The sequence below is a fragment of the Erinaceus europaeus genome, chromosome 6 (assembly GCF_950295315.1).
Source record: "Erinaceus europaeus chromosome 6, mEriEur2.1, whole genome shotgun sequence".
Classification (NCBI taxonomy): domain Eukaryota; kingdom Metazoa; phylum Chordata; class Mammalia; order Eulipotyphla; family Erinaceidae; genus Erinaceus; species Erinaceus europaeus.
In genome coordinates, this window is record NC_080167.1 from 69,919,815 (window position 1) to 69,935,672 (window position 15,858).

The 15,858-nt window shown below is 41.3% G+C and overlaps 1 protein-coding gene across 18 annotated transcripts in view; it reads right to left on the minus strand.

Annotated features, from left to right (window-relative positions):
* The window catches only part of CREM (cAMP responsive element modulator), a 134,178-nt gene that overhangs the window by 62,054 nt on the left and 56,266 nt on the right, over window positions 1–15,858 (minus strand). For 15 of the 18 annotated variants that reach the window (XR_009550291.1, XM_060192465.1, XM_060192466.1 and 12 more), the window contains one exon: window positions 331–519. The exons of the other annotated variants lie outside the window; for them this stretch is intronic. Coding sequence is in view for 14 of the 15 variants with exons in the window: in XM_060192465.1 (XP_060048448.1) it covers window positions 331–519 (189 nt within the window). In the remaining variant the exon portion in view is untranslated. The remainder of the gene's footprint in view (window positions 1–330; window positions 520–15,858) is intronic. 18 annotated transcript variants of the gene reach the window in all.

A 15,858-nucleotide genomic window follows, 5' to 3' on the forward strand; every position in this document is an offset into this window, starting at 1 on the left:
GAGATCTATAAGTAATCCCCCAAATAAAGGGTATTTGCTTAAGTAAGGAATTCATGCATGTTCCCAACTCTTTATTGATCATGCTATGCTGAACTTGACCATTCTTGAGAGCCGGTGACCCTGCTAACAACCAGAACTTGTGTGATTTATTCAACTCGTGCAACACTGTCTTCTTCAGGCCTGTCTCAGTGCCTCCCCCCCCCAAAAAAAAAAAAAAGAAAAGAAAAGAAAGATAAAACTATCTCCTGTCTGTTTCAGAAAACTGTAAAACCGCTAGACAGCGTGCTATTCCGTAAGCATTCTAAATGTATCAGGATGAATGAAATGTACCTTGAACAACAACCTGGCTGCCTGGGACAAAGAACCGCTGTGTGCCGTCAGCTGCCTGGGCTGCGTACTGCACAATGGTGGCACCCGGGGGAGGAGCTCCTGGGTTTGTCATTGTCAGTGCCTGCAGTCCTGGAGCACCGTCAGATCCTGCGTTAGAAATCTGGATTGCTCCACCTTGGGCTATAGCAACTTAACAGAAAAAGAAAAGAGACATTAGATAAACTTCAGCTTGCCCCCTTCACTGCCCCCCTCCCCGTCCACACACACACACACACACACACACACACACACACACACACACACACTGGAAGAATAAATACATGGGGGTCCTCTATGCTTGTCAAGTCACCCAGTTTCTCCAGGCTGAACTAATAAGGAGGGATCTCCCTCCTGGGCTGACGCCCTGGAGAGGTATGTGGAGTGGTTCCCATTCACAGACGTTTGAAATGCTTAGAGCCCATGGGACTTTCCAGAAGTGTGGCCGCACAGAGCAGCTGAGATCAAGAGGGGAGGTATGAGGAGAAAAATCCAGCTTCTTGCCATGCTCCATGGAGGGGCAGTTAGTTATATACAAATCTAGGCAGATGGTTGTAGAAATAATACTCAACCCAAACCTGCAACCTGAGGAGAACGGCTGTAGCTTGCAATAGAGGGAATGCGGATTCAGAACTCTGATGGTGGGAATTATACCCCTCTTGCCATGTGATTTTGTAAATCAATATTGTCACTAGTAAAATAAATAAAAGGAAGAAAGAAACTCCATCGAGCACCACGATTATTGGGTTGTTGGAAAGGTCGTGACGTATTTTTACATAGAAAGGGTGAGGGACAGAGCATAGAGGCCATGCTAAGAGATTCATGCCTGAGGCTCCAAAGTCCCAGGTTCAATCCTCTGCACCACCACAAGCCAGAGCTGAGCAGAGTTCTGCTGAGACAGGAAAAAAAAATTTTTTTAAAAAGACATAGAAAAGAAATGTATGATGACTTTTCTCACAACCCAATACAATACCAAATCAGTTTCTGATTTGCCATGACAAGAAAGCAGCTTTTAATTATTGTAAACACATGTGGGCTTTTTATCTTTATTTATTTATTGGATAGAGACAGCGAGAAATCAAGAGGGAAGGGGCCTCACCACTCGTGAAGCTTTCCCCCTCAGGTGGGGACCGGGGGCTTGAACACCCCTCCTTGTGCACTGTAACATGTGCGCTCAACCAGATGTGTACCATTGGCCTCTAGAAAGCAGCTTTTCATTGAATATCTATCCCATATGTTTGCTTTAAAGCTCAAGGCTATGAAATAGTGACCTTTACCTGGAAGACCAAGTGTCAAGTTAGAAAGTTGGATCTAATTCTAGAAAAGCACCTTAAGACATCTCTGTAGTGAAAGCATCTGTGCTGTGTGACATTCAGCACTGGGCCTTGCTTTGAGTGGCTTCAGCTAGTGGCTGAATATGTCATGCAGTCGGAGGCCTGCCAGTCATGTTTAAAGATTAACTTGTTAGCTGGAAGTTTCAAAAGTAATTGACCAAATGGTTCGTTTTGAAATGTCACTGGAGAAGCTGGGATAGAGTTCACCAGGTACAAAACAAGACATCCTGGGCAGGATGCCCCTGATTTAAACCCTGGCACCACACGGAAGCACCATGAGGCACTGGGGGAGCTCTATGGATGGCGGAACAGTGCTGTAGTTATCTCCTTCTCCCCACTAAAAATAGTGAGTAGGCCTAGCAGGTTGCTCAGTGGTATTGCAGTGTGCAGCACTGAGTTCATTTCCTAGTGCTGTGTAATAATAATAATAATAATAATAATAATAATAATAATAATAATAATAATAATAATAAACAGGGGACTGGGTGGTGGTGCACCCACTTAAGTGCACATTGCACTAAACACATAGCACTAAGCACTCGGTTCTAGCATCTGGTCCCCACCTGCAGGGGGAACACTTCACAAGCGGTGAAGCAGGTCTGCAGGTGTCTCTCTTTCTGTCTCCCTTTCTGTCTCCCCCACCCCTCTCAATTTCTCTCTGCCAATAAAATGGAAAAAAATGGCCTCCAGGAACAGTGTTTTTGTATTGCAGTCACCGAACTCCAGCAATAACCCTGGAGGTGAGAAAAAAAAAAAAAGGAAACAAAGAGGGTTCACTTTTTTTTTTTTAACCAGAACACTGCTCAGCTCTGGTTTATGGTGGTGCAGGGGATTGAACCGGGAACTTTGGAGCCTCAGACATGAGAGTCTCTTTGCAGAACCATTATGCTCTCTACCCTTTCCAAGAATTCACTTTATAGCCAGACAGGTACTGCTTAACACAAGGAGTTTGGCATACATGAGCATGAGGACTAAGACAGCAATACTTTAGTTCAGGCACTATAGAGTAAACGAAGCCAAGGGTCACCCCTTTTTTTGTAAAATGACACGTCAGCTAGCTAATTATACATTGCAGTGATGCTAAAAAGAACATGTCATCAGAATAACAACTGAAAATTAAATACAGAAATGTTATACATGGATCTCAGGGACAGTCTCAGCACTGCCGAGTTATTCCCTGACGCATTCTAACAGCAACTGAGCAAAGAAACACACAGCTGATGACCTTGAGCTCTTAGGACAAGTGAAACAAATCTTTGACTTAGGCCGAGAAGGCCTAACGCAAAAAGCCAGGCTAACATTTGAAGGATTTATTTCTACACAGGTGCATCTGTATCGCTTCGCCGGCAGGTGACTTCATTGGCCTGACAGGACCTGAAGCATCCGTTCAGAACATCAACGGTGCGGAGGAGGCTGAGAAGCTCCCGGTGGATGCAAAGCCACCTGGTAGGCCCAAAGGATACACGGTCACCTGTGTTCAGTTTAGAAAGGAGTCCTCAGCTGAGCAAGTTGTGGTCTATATACACAATGGAATACTACTCAGCTGTGAAAAATGGTGACTTCACCGTTTTCAGCCGATCTTGGATGGACCTTGAAAAATTCATGTTAAGTGAAATAAGTCAGAAACAGAAGGATGAATATAGGATGATCTCACTCTCAGGCAGAAGTTGAAAAACAAGATCAGAAACGAAAACACAAGTAGAACCTGAAATGTAATTGGCGTATTGCACCCAAGTAAAAGACTCTGGGGTGGGTGGGTGGGGAGAATACAGGTCCATGAAGGATGATAGATGACATAGTGGGGGTTGTATTGTTTAAATGGGAAACTGGGGAATGTTATGCATGCACAAACTATTGTATTTACTGTTGAATGTAAATAAAGAAATAAATTTAAAATAATAATAAAAAAAAGAAAGAAAGAAAAAGAAAGGAGTCCTCGCCCCCAGCCTCACTGAAGACGTCAAGGGTCTCAGGATTCATTTCTGACAGTGGACGGGTTTAAGAAAGCTCTAAGTCTGTGAGGAGAAGGAGCTGTTCCTCATTTTCTGCCTTCATGGCTAGACAGAAATGAGCGCCGTGTGTTGTATGTGTTGACTGAACGCATTTTCATTTCATAGCTACTTTGCCATCATCGAAACAGTGCCTTAGTTCATCACCACAAGATACAAACAGCACAGAGCCTCGAGCATGAGTGAGGACCTGTCCTTTCCCGAGACATCGCCAAGGACGTAGGCAACTTGGGAGTATACAAGAGGCAGGTGAAGTGTGGTGTCCGAGTCTAATGACGGAACTCAACTTTCAATGCCAAAAAAAACAAGAATTGCCAAGTTGTACTAGAGGAAGTTTCTTCTAAGAGTAAGAACCATGAGCGAGGTAGATACAAACCCTCTGATTTCCTTTTCCTTCTTTTTTTTTTTATATTTTCTTTTCGCTTTTTTTTTCACTGCCCCCCAAGTACCCCCAAAATATCACACACAGTTAAAACCAAAACTTCTTTGTTTTTGGAAAGCTTCCAAATATGGAGAATTTGTTTGTCTCAGAATTTTATTTTCTGGTCTTGTATAATTAGATTTGGGAGCGCAAAGTACACGCACACACACACACACACACACACACACACACACACACACGCGCGCGCGCGCGCGCGCGCGCGCGCGCGCGAGTACGCTGCCTCAAGAGGGAAAAGGTTCTAACAGGTAAGTCTTGTTATTCACCTTTATCTTTTCATCACAAAGACTCTCTTGATTTTGGCATTATCAGATGACAAAGGACCTAGTCATTCAAAATGCTACCTCTCTCGTTTAACAATAAACAGGAGTTTCCAAAGCTTCAGGACACTGGAAATAAGGTTTGTGTGTACTCACAGGCTATGAGGAAGAGACTCCAGTCTAGAGATTATCCAAGGATAGCGTGATAAAATCTTTTCAGTAAACACTCATCAAGAGAAATTATAGAGAAAAAACAAAATAAATTTTGCTGAGTGAGACTGGCCATATCTTTTGTGTTCATTCCTTTTCTAACTTGTGAATAATTGCTAGGAAAGATAAAAGTAGAGAGATTTTTATGCCATCTATTTTCCCTGTTTCTTTATCTCAGAAGTTTTCTTCTTCTCCTTCTCCTTCTCCTTCTCCTTCTCCTTCTTCTTTTTTCCCCAAGAGCTCTGCTCAGCTCTAGCTTATGGTGGTGTAGAGGACTGAACCTGGGACTTTGGAGCCTCAGACACAAGAGTCTCTCTACATAACCATTATGCTATCTCCCCCTGCCCAAAAGTTTTATTCTTTTCTTTCTTTCCTTCTTTGGGGGGAGGTATTTAAAAACATATTCCAGATATCATTCTGGCTAATAATTTCAACATTAAATTATTGGTGTCTACCAAGGTACTTTGTGACCAATGAAAATAAAGTACCTTATAATTTCCAGCTAATGTTACATTGCGGGCCTGGTTTTATTAAGGCTTCTGTGGACTGACACAGAGACATAAAAGCTACTGGTGGCACTTTCTTTCTTTCTTCCTTCCTTCCTCCTTTCCTTTCTTTCTTTCTTTTTTAATGTTAGTTCAGGTGAGCTAGAACAATTCTATCTTTTTAAAAAATATATTTGTTTACTATTGGATAGAGACAGAGATAAACTGAGAAGGGAGGGGGAGAGAGAGAGGGAGAGACACACAGACCCCTGCTGCACTGCTTCACCACTCATGAAGCTTTCCCCCTGCAGGTAGGGACTGGGGCCTTGAACCTGCATCCTTGTGAACTGTAATGCGCATGCTTAACCAGGTGCACCACCCCCTGGCCCCCAGGCATACACACTGTTGCTGGTAACAATGGGGAGCTCACACTGATTTCTGAATACTGATGGGGACTTCCAAGCAGAAGGGAAAGTGTTTTATTATTTTATTACAGTTGTGTAAGCATGTTTCTTTCTTTCTTTTTTCATTTCCATACTCCTGAGAGCTTTGAGGTTTTATCAAAATGGCTTATACTGAATTTAGCTCTTCAGGTAGAATGTGAAGTCCATCCCACCCACTCCAGAGTTCATCACTAAGTGACTCAAGTCTGCTCGTGCACTGCCATTCAGTGCGGCAGGATGGGAGGGCCTGTGACATTAGTTAGTCTGGGAGGTAACTGACATATTTTCCCCAGAAATCTCACCTTAGCTGTGCTCCACACGAATGAGGTCACTCTATAACTACTGGCTGAATAGGAGTCATGCCAACCTCTAATTAAGAAAACTTGTTTCAGCAGAACAGTTTACTGCTTTTCTTCTCCCTTTCTTTCTTTCTTTCTTTCTTTCTTTCTTTCTTTCTTTCTTTCTTTTTTGCCTCCAGGGTTATTGCTGGGGCTTGGTGCCTACACCATGAATCCACTGCTCCTTGAGGCCATCCCCCTCCCCTTTTGTTGCCCTTGTTGTTATAGCCTTGTTGTAGTTATTATTGTTTTTGTTGGACAGGACAGAGAGAAATGGAGAGAGGAGGGGAAGACAGAGAGGGGGGAGAGAAAGACAGACACCTGCAGACCTGCTTCAGCGCCTGTGTAGCGACTCCCCTGCAGGTGGGGAGCCGGGGGCTTGAACCGGGATCCTGATGCCGGTCCTTGCGCTTTGCGCCACGTGCGCTTAACCAGCTGCGCTACCGCCCGACTCCCTTTTCTTTCTTTTTTTTTAAATTGATTATGTTTATTTACTGGATAAAGATAGTCAGAAGTCAAGAGGGAAGTGGGCAATAGAGAGGGAGGGAGGGAGGAAGGGGGAGAGATAGATAGATAGATAGGGACCTGCAGTACTGCTTCACTAATAGCAAAGCTTCCCATGCAGGTGGGGACTGGTTTGCCATGCCAGAGTAGGCAGGATGGCAGTTTTATAAACTGGCATAGGCAACCAATTCTAAAAAATAAAATAAAATTCCTGGTATATAAAACTGTTTTTAAAAATGAACTTATTACCCCTGTTCATTGTCATTGAGTTATTCTCTCCAAAGATATTCATGTCATGGAAAATGTTAATTATAGGGTGAAAACTCAAAAAGGCTAGTAAAAAAAAAAGTCATTGACTTCAAAAATAATCACTTAGGGTGGGGACATAGTTCAGGATGTTCGTCTTGAGGTTCCCAGTTCTATCCCCAGCCCCAGGTATACTGGAGTGCTGCTCTGGTTCCTCTCCGCCTCGTGTGAAGCTCTGTCCTCCATTATTTAATAAATTAAAAATCTAAAAATTGTTTCAATTATATTTATTGATTGAATAGAGACAGCCATAAATTGAAAGGGAACCGAGAGATACAGAGGAAGAGACAAAGAGACACCTGCAGCTCTGCTTCACCACTCACAAAGCTTCCTCCCTCCCCCCACAGGTGGGCGACGTGGGGCTCAAACCTGGGCCCCTATGCACTGTAACATGTGCACTCAACCAAGTGTGGCACCACTCAGACTCTGAAATAATTTTTTTAAAATGAAAATAGCACAAAGTCTTATGTAACCTAAAAAAAAGGGGGGGAATGGAAAAGATGAATGAGTATAAAATTAAAAAAGAAGAATTCATGATAAGATGAAGGAGTAAGAAGAATGTTAGAGTGAGGCCATCTCCATCAGGAACAACATAATGGACCCCTTTGGGGGCCCCCATAGGACCTTGCCTTCAATGTGGATCAACAATGGTAGAGAATGTTCCATCCTCTGAAGGGGGGTTGAATAACAAACTCCATCTACCACTTGAAGAAGATGGGTCCTGAAATTGGTGCCACTCAGAATGTTCCTACTGATGACCACAGAATGCAAGTTTGGGGGAGTCGGGTGGTAGTGCAGTGGGTTAAGCGCACAAGTGCGCCAAGGACCGGAGTAAGGATCCCCACCTGCAGGGGAGTTGCTTCACAGGCAGTGAAGCAGGTCTGCAGGTGTCTGTCTTTCTCTCCCGCCTCTGTCTTCCACTCCTCTCTCCACTTCCCTCTGTCCTATCTAACAATGATGGCATCAACAACGACAACAGTAACTACTAATAACTACTACAACAATGAAAAACAAGGGCAAGATCTCTTTCTCTCCTCTCCTCTCCTCTCCCGGATCAACTAGGAATACCAAAGGAGACCACCCGGACAGAAACAAGACAGGACTAGAATGACCACAGGAACCCAGTAAATCACCCGTGAGTACAAACACGTGTGGTTGGTGACAGAGAGGAGAGAGGAGCCTAAGGAGAGATTAAGTGACTGCTAACAGTTCAGCAGTTTATCAGTTGAGACACCACCTCTAGTCTGCTCCACCAACAAGGGGACAGCTGAAGGGAGGAAAGGACTCCCCAGAGACTCACCAAGTGCAACTCCGAGTCTCCATTGCTACTACCCTCAGAATCTGGAGCAGCGACAGGAAGGGACACCAGGGGACAGAGATCTAACCAGGAAACTCAGAAGACCTATACCTCGGAGGCATAGCTGAGGGGCTGTGAAAGTCTCTTTGCATAACCACTGGATTATCTCTGCCACACCCTGCTTTATCTCTTGGTCAGGAGTCAGTGATTAAGCTGAGAAGCCTATTGATAGTTTAAAAGCCCTCAGGCTCCCATAGCCTACAGGGAAGGAAAAAAAAAAGAAAGAGGCTTTTAAACCACTGAGCTCTAACTCAGGGATTGAAATAACTGTTAAATTCCACCACTGTGAACCCTTTAATTAACTTACTTAGACACAAGTCAATCCAGGCAATAGTGATCAATGATTTGAAAAGTACTGATAAAGGAAACTCATAATATATAAAATGGTTAAAACAACAAGAAAAAATATTGGAGAATCGAACCAGGACAAGAGTCCAGCTAAAAGTCCTCCAGAGGGTGAAGCACAAAACAACGAGTTCAACATCCAAACATTAGCTAAGGAAATAATAAAAGGAGTGAGTAAAGAATTTGAAAAAATTGTAATCAGAAATGCAGGAACAACAAATGAGAATATGGAAGAAAATTCTAATAATCTCATGGTTATTAGAGCTGAAATCTGAAAGCTCTGAACTAAGAAGGCAACTAGCTTAACAAGCTAAAACAGTATCAGAGCAGGGCAACAAAATAGATGAACTCCAGAAAGCAGTAGAGGGCAGAGAGAATAGAATCTATGAGGCTGAAGACAGAATTAGCAAGATTGAGGATGAATTAGAGACAACTAAAAAAGAAGTAAGAGATCTCAAAAAGAGATTAAGAGATGCTGAAAACAACAACAGAGTCCTATGGGATGACTTCAAAAGAAACAATATATGCATTATTGGATTACCAGAGGAAGAAAGAGAAGGAGAGGAAGAAAGCATTCTCCAGGCCATAATAGCTGAAAATTTCTCTAGTCTAGACAACACCAAAGACATAAAGATTCAAGAAGCCCAGAGGGTCCCAAACAGAATTAACCCAGACCTAAAGACACCAAGACATGTCATACTTAGAATGGAAAGGAATAAGGATAAAGAAAGGATCCTCAAGGCTGCAAGAGAAAAACAAAGAGTCACCTACAAAGGAAAACCCATAAGATTAGCAGCAGACTTCTCCATACAAACACTACAGGCCAGAAGAGAATGGCAAGATATCTATCGAGTGCTCAATGAGAAAGGCTTTCAGCCAAGAATACTATATCCTGCTAGACTGTCATTCAGACTAGATGGAAGCATCAAAACCTTCTCAGACAAGCAACAGTTGAAGGAAGCAACCATCACCAAGCCTGCCCTGAAAGAAGTTCTGAAAGGTCTCCTATAAACAACCAGACCACCACAAATAGGACATATATCAAAACACTCTAAAACTCTACAAGAATGGCGTTAAAATATCTTCAATCTTTGATATCAATAAATGTCAATGGCCTGAATTCACCTATTAAAAGACACAGAGTAGGAAGATGGATCAGAAAACACAACCCAACAATATGTTGTCTACAGGAAATTCACCTAACTCAACAAGACAAACACAGACTTAAAGTGAAAGGATGGAAAACTATCATTCAAGCCAATGGCCCACAAAAAAGGGCAGGAACAGCTATTCTCATATCTGACATGATAGACTTTAAAACAGATAAGATTAAAAAAGATAGGAATGGACACTACTTAATGCTCAGAGGATCAGTCAATCAAGAGGACTTAACAATTATTAATATCTATGCACCCAATGAGAAGCCATCTAAATACATCAAACTTCTACTGAAAGAGCTACAGCAATATATTAACAGTAATACAATCATAGTAGGGGACTTCAACACCCCACTATCTCAACTTGACAGATCATCCAGGCAGAAAATCAGTAAAGACATAAGGGAGCTAAATGAAGAGATAGATAAACTAGAACTATTGGACATTTTCAGAGTCATTCATCCCAAGAAACTGGAATACACATTTTACTAAAATCCACATGGATCATTCTCAAGGATAGACCATATGTTAGGCCACAAAGACAGCATCAGCCTATTCAAGAACACTGAAATCATCCCAAGCATCTTCTCAGACCACAGTGGAATTAAACTAACACTTAACAATCAACAAAAGATTAGTAACCGTGCCAAAATGTGGAAGCTCAACAGTACACTTCTTAACAACTTCTGGGTCAAAGAGGAAATCAAGGAAGAAATCAAAATGTTTCGAGAGGTCAATGAAAATGAAGACACAAGCTATCAAAATATTTGGGACACAGCTAAAGCAGTCCTAAGAGGGAAGTTCATAGCTATACAAGCACACATTAGGAAACAAGAAAAGGCACAAATAAACAGCCTGATTGCACATCTCAAAGACCTAGAAGAAGAACAACAAAGGAATCCTAAAGCAACCAGAAGGACAGAAATTACTAAAGTTAGGGCAGAAATAAATAACATTGAGAATAGGAAAACCATACAAAAGATCAACGAAAGTAAATGTTGGTTCTTCGAAAGAGTAAACAAAATCGACAAACCTTTAGCCAGACTCACAAAACAAAAAAGGGAGAAGACCCAAATAAATCGGATAGTAAATGAAAGAGGAGAAATCACAACAGACACTGCAGAAATTCAACATATCATGCGAGGCTTCTATGAACAACTATATGCCACCAAGCTAGAGAACCTGGAAGAAATGAATGACTTCCTAGATACCTACCAACTTCCAAAACTAAGTAAAGAGGAAGTGGATAACATGAACAGGCCCATCACAGCTAATGAAATTGAAACAGTTATCAAAAATCTTCCCAAAAATAAAAGTCCTGGACCAGATGGTTTTACAAATGAATTCTACAAAACTTTCAAAGAAGAACTAATACCTCTACTTTTAAAAGTCTTCCAGAAGATTGAAGACACTGGAATACTCCCTGCCAGCTTCTATGAAGCCAACATCACCCTGATACCAAAAGCAGACAGGGACACAACCAAAAAAGAAAACTACAGACCAATATCTCTGATGAACATAGATGCAAAAATATTGAACAAAATTCTAGCCAACCGGATACAGCAGTATATCAAAAAGATTGTTCATCATGACCAAGTGGGGTTTATCCCAGGCATGCAAGGTTGGTTTAATATATGTAAATCAATCAATGTGATCCACCACATCAACAAAAGCAAGACCAAAAACCACATGGTCATATCAATAGATGCAGAGAAAGCCTTTGACAAAATACAACATCCCTTTATGATCAAAACACTACAAAAAATAGGAATAGATGGAAAATTCCTGAAGATAGTGGAGTCTATATATAGCAAACCTACAGCCAACATCATACTCAATGGTGAAAAACTGGAAGCATTTCCCCTCAGATCAGGTACTAGACAGGGCTGCCCACTATCACCATTACTATTCAACATAGTGTTGGAAGTTCTTGCCATAGCAATCAGGCAGGAGCAAGGAATTAAAGGCATACAGATTGGAAGAGAAGAAGTCAAACTCTCCTTATTTGCAGATGACATGATAGTATACATGGAAAAACCTAAGGAATCCAGCAAGAAGCTTTTAGAAATCATCAGGCAATACAGTAATGTGTCAGGCTATAAAATTAACATTCAAAAGTCAGTGGCATTCCTCTATGCAAACACTAAGTTAGAAGAAATTGAAATCCAGAAATCAGTTACTTTTTCTATAGCAATAAAAACAATAAAATATCTAGGAATAAACCTAACCAAAGAAGTGAAAGATTTGTATACTGAAAATTATGAGTCACTACTCAAAGAAATTGAAAAAGACACAAAGAAGTGGAAAGATATTCCATGTTCATGGGTTGGAAGAATTAACATCATCAAAATGAATATATTACCCAGAGCCATCTACAAATTTAATGCTATCCCCATCAAGATCCCAAGCACATTTTTTAGGAGAATAGAACAAATGCTACAAATGTTTATCTGGAACAAGAAAAGACCTAGAATTGCCAAAACAATCTTGAGAAAAAAGAACAGAACTGGAGGCATCACACTGCCAGATCTCAAACTGTATTACAGGGCCATTGTCATCAAAACTGCTTGGTACTGGAACATGAACAGACACACTGACCAGTGGAATAGAACTGAGAGCCCAGAAATGAGGCCCCACACGTATGGACATCTAATCTTTGACAAAGGGGCCCAGACTATTCAATGGGGAAAGCAGAGTCTCTTCAACAAATGGTGTTGGAAACAATGGGTTGAAACATGCAGAAGAATGAAACTGAATCACTGTATTTCACCAAATACAAAAGTAGATTCCAAGTGGATCAAGGACCTGGATGTTAGACCAGAAACTATCAGATACTTAGAGGAAAATATTGACAGAACTTTTTTCCGCATAAATTTTAAAGACATTTTCAATGAAACGAATCACTTTTTTCCGCATAAATTTTAAAGACATTTTCAATGAAACGAATCCAATTACAAGGAAGACTAAGGCAAGTATAAACCTATGGGACTACATCAAATTAAAAAGCTTCTTCACAGCAAAAGAAACCACTACCTAAATCAAGAGACCCCTCACAGAATGGGAGAAGATCTTTACATGCCATACATCAGATAAGAGTTTAATAACCAACATATATAAAGAGCTTGCCAGACTCAACAACAAGACAACAAATAACCCATCAAAAAATGGGGGGAGGACTTGGACAGAATATTCAACACAGAAGAGATCCAAAAGGCCGAGAAACACATGAAAAAATGCTCCAAGTCTCTGATTGTCAGAGAAATGCAAATCAAGACAACAATGAGATACCACTTCACTCCTGTGAGAATGTCATACATCAGAAAAGGTAACAGCAGCAAATGCTGGAGAGGGTGTGGGGTCAAAGGAACCCTCCTGCACTGCTGGTGGGAATGTCAATTGGTCCAACCTCTGTGGAGAACAGTCTGGAGAACTCTCAGAAGGCTAGAAATGGACCTACCCTATGACCCTGCAATTCCCCTCCTGGGGATATATCCTAAGGAACCCAACACATCCATCCAAAAAGATCTGTGTACACATATGTTCTTGGCAGCACAATTTGTAATAGCCAAAACCTGGAAGCAACCCAGGTGTCCAACAACAGATGAGTGGCTGAGCAAGTTGTGGTCTAGATACACAATGGAATACTACTCAGCTGTAAAAAATGGTGACTTCACCGTTTTCAACTGATCTTAGATGGACCTTGAAAAAATCATGTTGAGTGAAATAAGTCAGAAACAGAAGGATGAATATGGGATGATCTCACTCTCAGGCCGAAGTTGAAAAACAAGATTAGAAAAGAAAACACAAGTCGAACCTGAAATGGAATTGGAGTATTACACCAAAGTAAAAGACTCTGGGGTGGGTGGGTGGGTGGGGAGAATACAGGTCCATGAAAAATGATGAATGAAATAGTGGGGGTTGTATTGTTAAATGGGAATCTGGGGAATGTTATGCATGTAAAAAAAAAAAAAAAAAAAAGAAGTAGAAACGCAAAGCAGAAATTGACTGAGTTTGGAGCATGGCACCAAAGTAAGAAAGCAGAAGTACACTAGAGTTTGCAGTGAGTATCCCCCTAACACTTCCTCTCCACTATTCCAAGCTTTGGGTCCATGATTGCTCAAAAATTTGTTTGGCTTTGTATGTTAACTCTCTTTTCAGTCCCCAGGTTCCAGATGCCACCAGGATGCTAGCCAGGCTCCCCTGGATTGAAGACCCCACCAATGTGTCCTGGAGCTCAGCTTCCCCAGAGACCCACCCTACTAGGGAAAGAGAGAGGCAGACTGGGAGTATGGACCGACCAGTCAATGCTCATGTTCAGCGGGGAAGCAATTACAGAAGCCAGACCTTCTACCTTCTGCAACCCACAATGACCCTGGGTCCATGTTCCCAGAGGGATAGAGAGTGGGAAAGCTATTGGGGGAGGGGGTGGGATATGGAGATTGGGCGGTGGGAATTGTGTGGAGTTGTACCCCTCCTACCCTATGGTTTTGTTAATTAATCCTTTAAAAAAATAAGAATATAAGTAATATCTTATGAAAAAATAAATAAATAAATAATTAATTAAAAAACAAACAAACAAAAAAGAATAGGAAAACTTGCAAGGGAGTGGATGGGATAGGGAGTTCTGGTGGTGGGAACTGTGTAAAATTGTACCCCTCTTATCCTATGGTATTGCCAGTATTTCCATCTTATAAAGCAATAAATTAAAATTAAAAAAATAAAAAAATGTTAGAGTGAGGTTTCATTGCAGGGGGAAATGGCTCAGTTGCAGGAGTGCAGGACTTACTGGGTGAAGGCCATCAACATTCAAACCCCAGCACCACGTAACACGAATACAGTGGTACTCTGCTCTCGCTCTCCCTACTCCCCCCCATAAAAAAAAAGATTCATTTGACTCTTCACTTGATGTTAGCATCTATAAACTCATTCAAATACAAACCATGAAGAAATCTAACCATAATTTAAAATCACCCTTATTCAAAGAACAATAATTTATAAAGAAACTTACACAAGACTTCATTGAATTCACTTTAAAAGGAATAACACATCTTACTCCAATTCTGAGAATGAAATTGGAAAAGTGAGGAAAAAACAAATCCCTGAGCACCTGAACCTTAAAAATCAAGAAGTGGGGTGGGGGCAAATAGCACAATGGTTCTGCAAAGAGGTTCTCGTGCCTGAGGCTCCAAAGTCCCAGGTTCAACCCATCAGCCAGATCTAAGTGGTGCTCTGGTGTGTGTGTGTGTGTGTGTGTGTGTGTGTGTGTGTGTGTGTGTGTGTGTGTGTGTGTGTGTAAGAGCGAAGAAAGATTCTCCAGTCTTCAGTTACAGTAAGAGTAGCATGTCCTGATTAATCAGCCTACTTGACATGAAGTAGACATACTCTGCGTTTGCTTTCAAAGCTGTCTGGGCAGCATGTAAGCAAAGCCATTGCTGAGGGAAAAAATGAAATTGCATCTACTCTAAAATGGATACATCTGACATGTATGTATATGAGTTTTTTTTTTAATGAAGGAAACAGATGTTTATTCCCATGTCTCCTGAGAATTCTGGATCCTTTTAAGTGGTCCACAAAACTCAGACTTTTTTTTTTTTTTTCATAATGGTGAATGTTAGGTACCCATTTACCTTTGGTGTCTAAGAATTGAAGAAAGGAGTAAGCAGATAGACTAAGGACATAAAGACTGAGAAAAACAACAACGAAGTTTTGGATGGTAGTTCTTAACTGGCACAGAACAAGGTCAGATAAAAGTAGGATTGAACACAACAACAACAACAACATTGTCTTTAAAAACAACACAGTGAGTGGCCTGGGAGAATGCACTGGAAGGGAGCTGTGGGCTTAGAAATGTGAGGTCCCTTGTGCTGTCTGTGACACAGTGATGCTCTCTCTCTCTCTCTCTCTCTCTTTGAAGCAGGTACTGCACGATGTCTGTCTCTCTCCCTCTCTATCCTCTTCCCCTCTCAATTTCTCTCGGTCCTATCAAATAAAATAAAGTTTAAAAAATAGATATTAAAACCCATGTAATTTTCTGTTGCTTTCACTGTATATGTATGAATTCACTGACTTCAAATGCTTATCTCAAGCACAGAAAGTAACATTATTTTTTTTTCTTAGTTCTAACATTATCTGAACTCCCATCTCTCAAAATCTTCTCCTGAGACAGAAAAGCATTTTCTGACCATGATGAATGTTACTGGGCATAAAACAGACCTGTCGCCAAGGTCTACACTTCCAGTAAAGACTTAGCAAGAACAGCGCATTTTGTTGCTATTCCATTAATTAAACAGATGGAAGCCGACTTC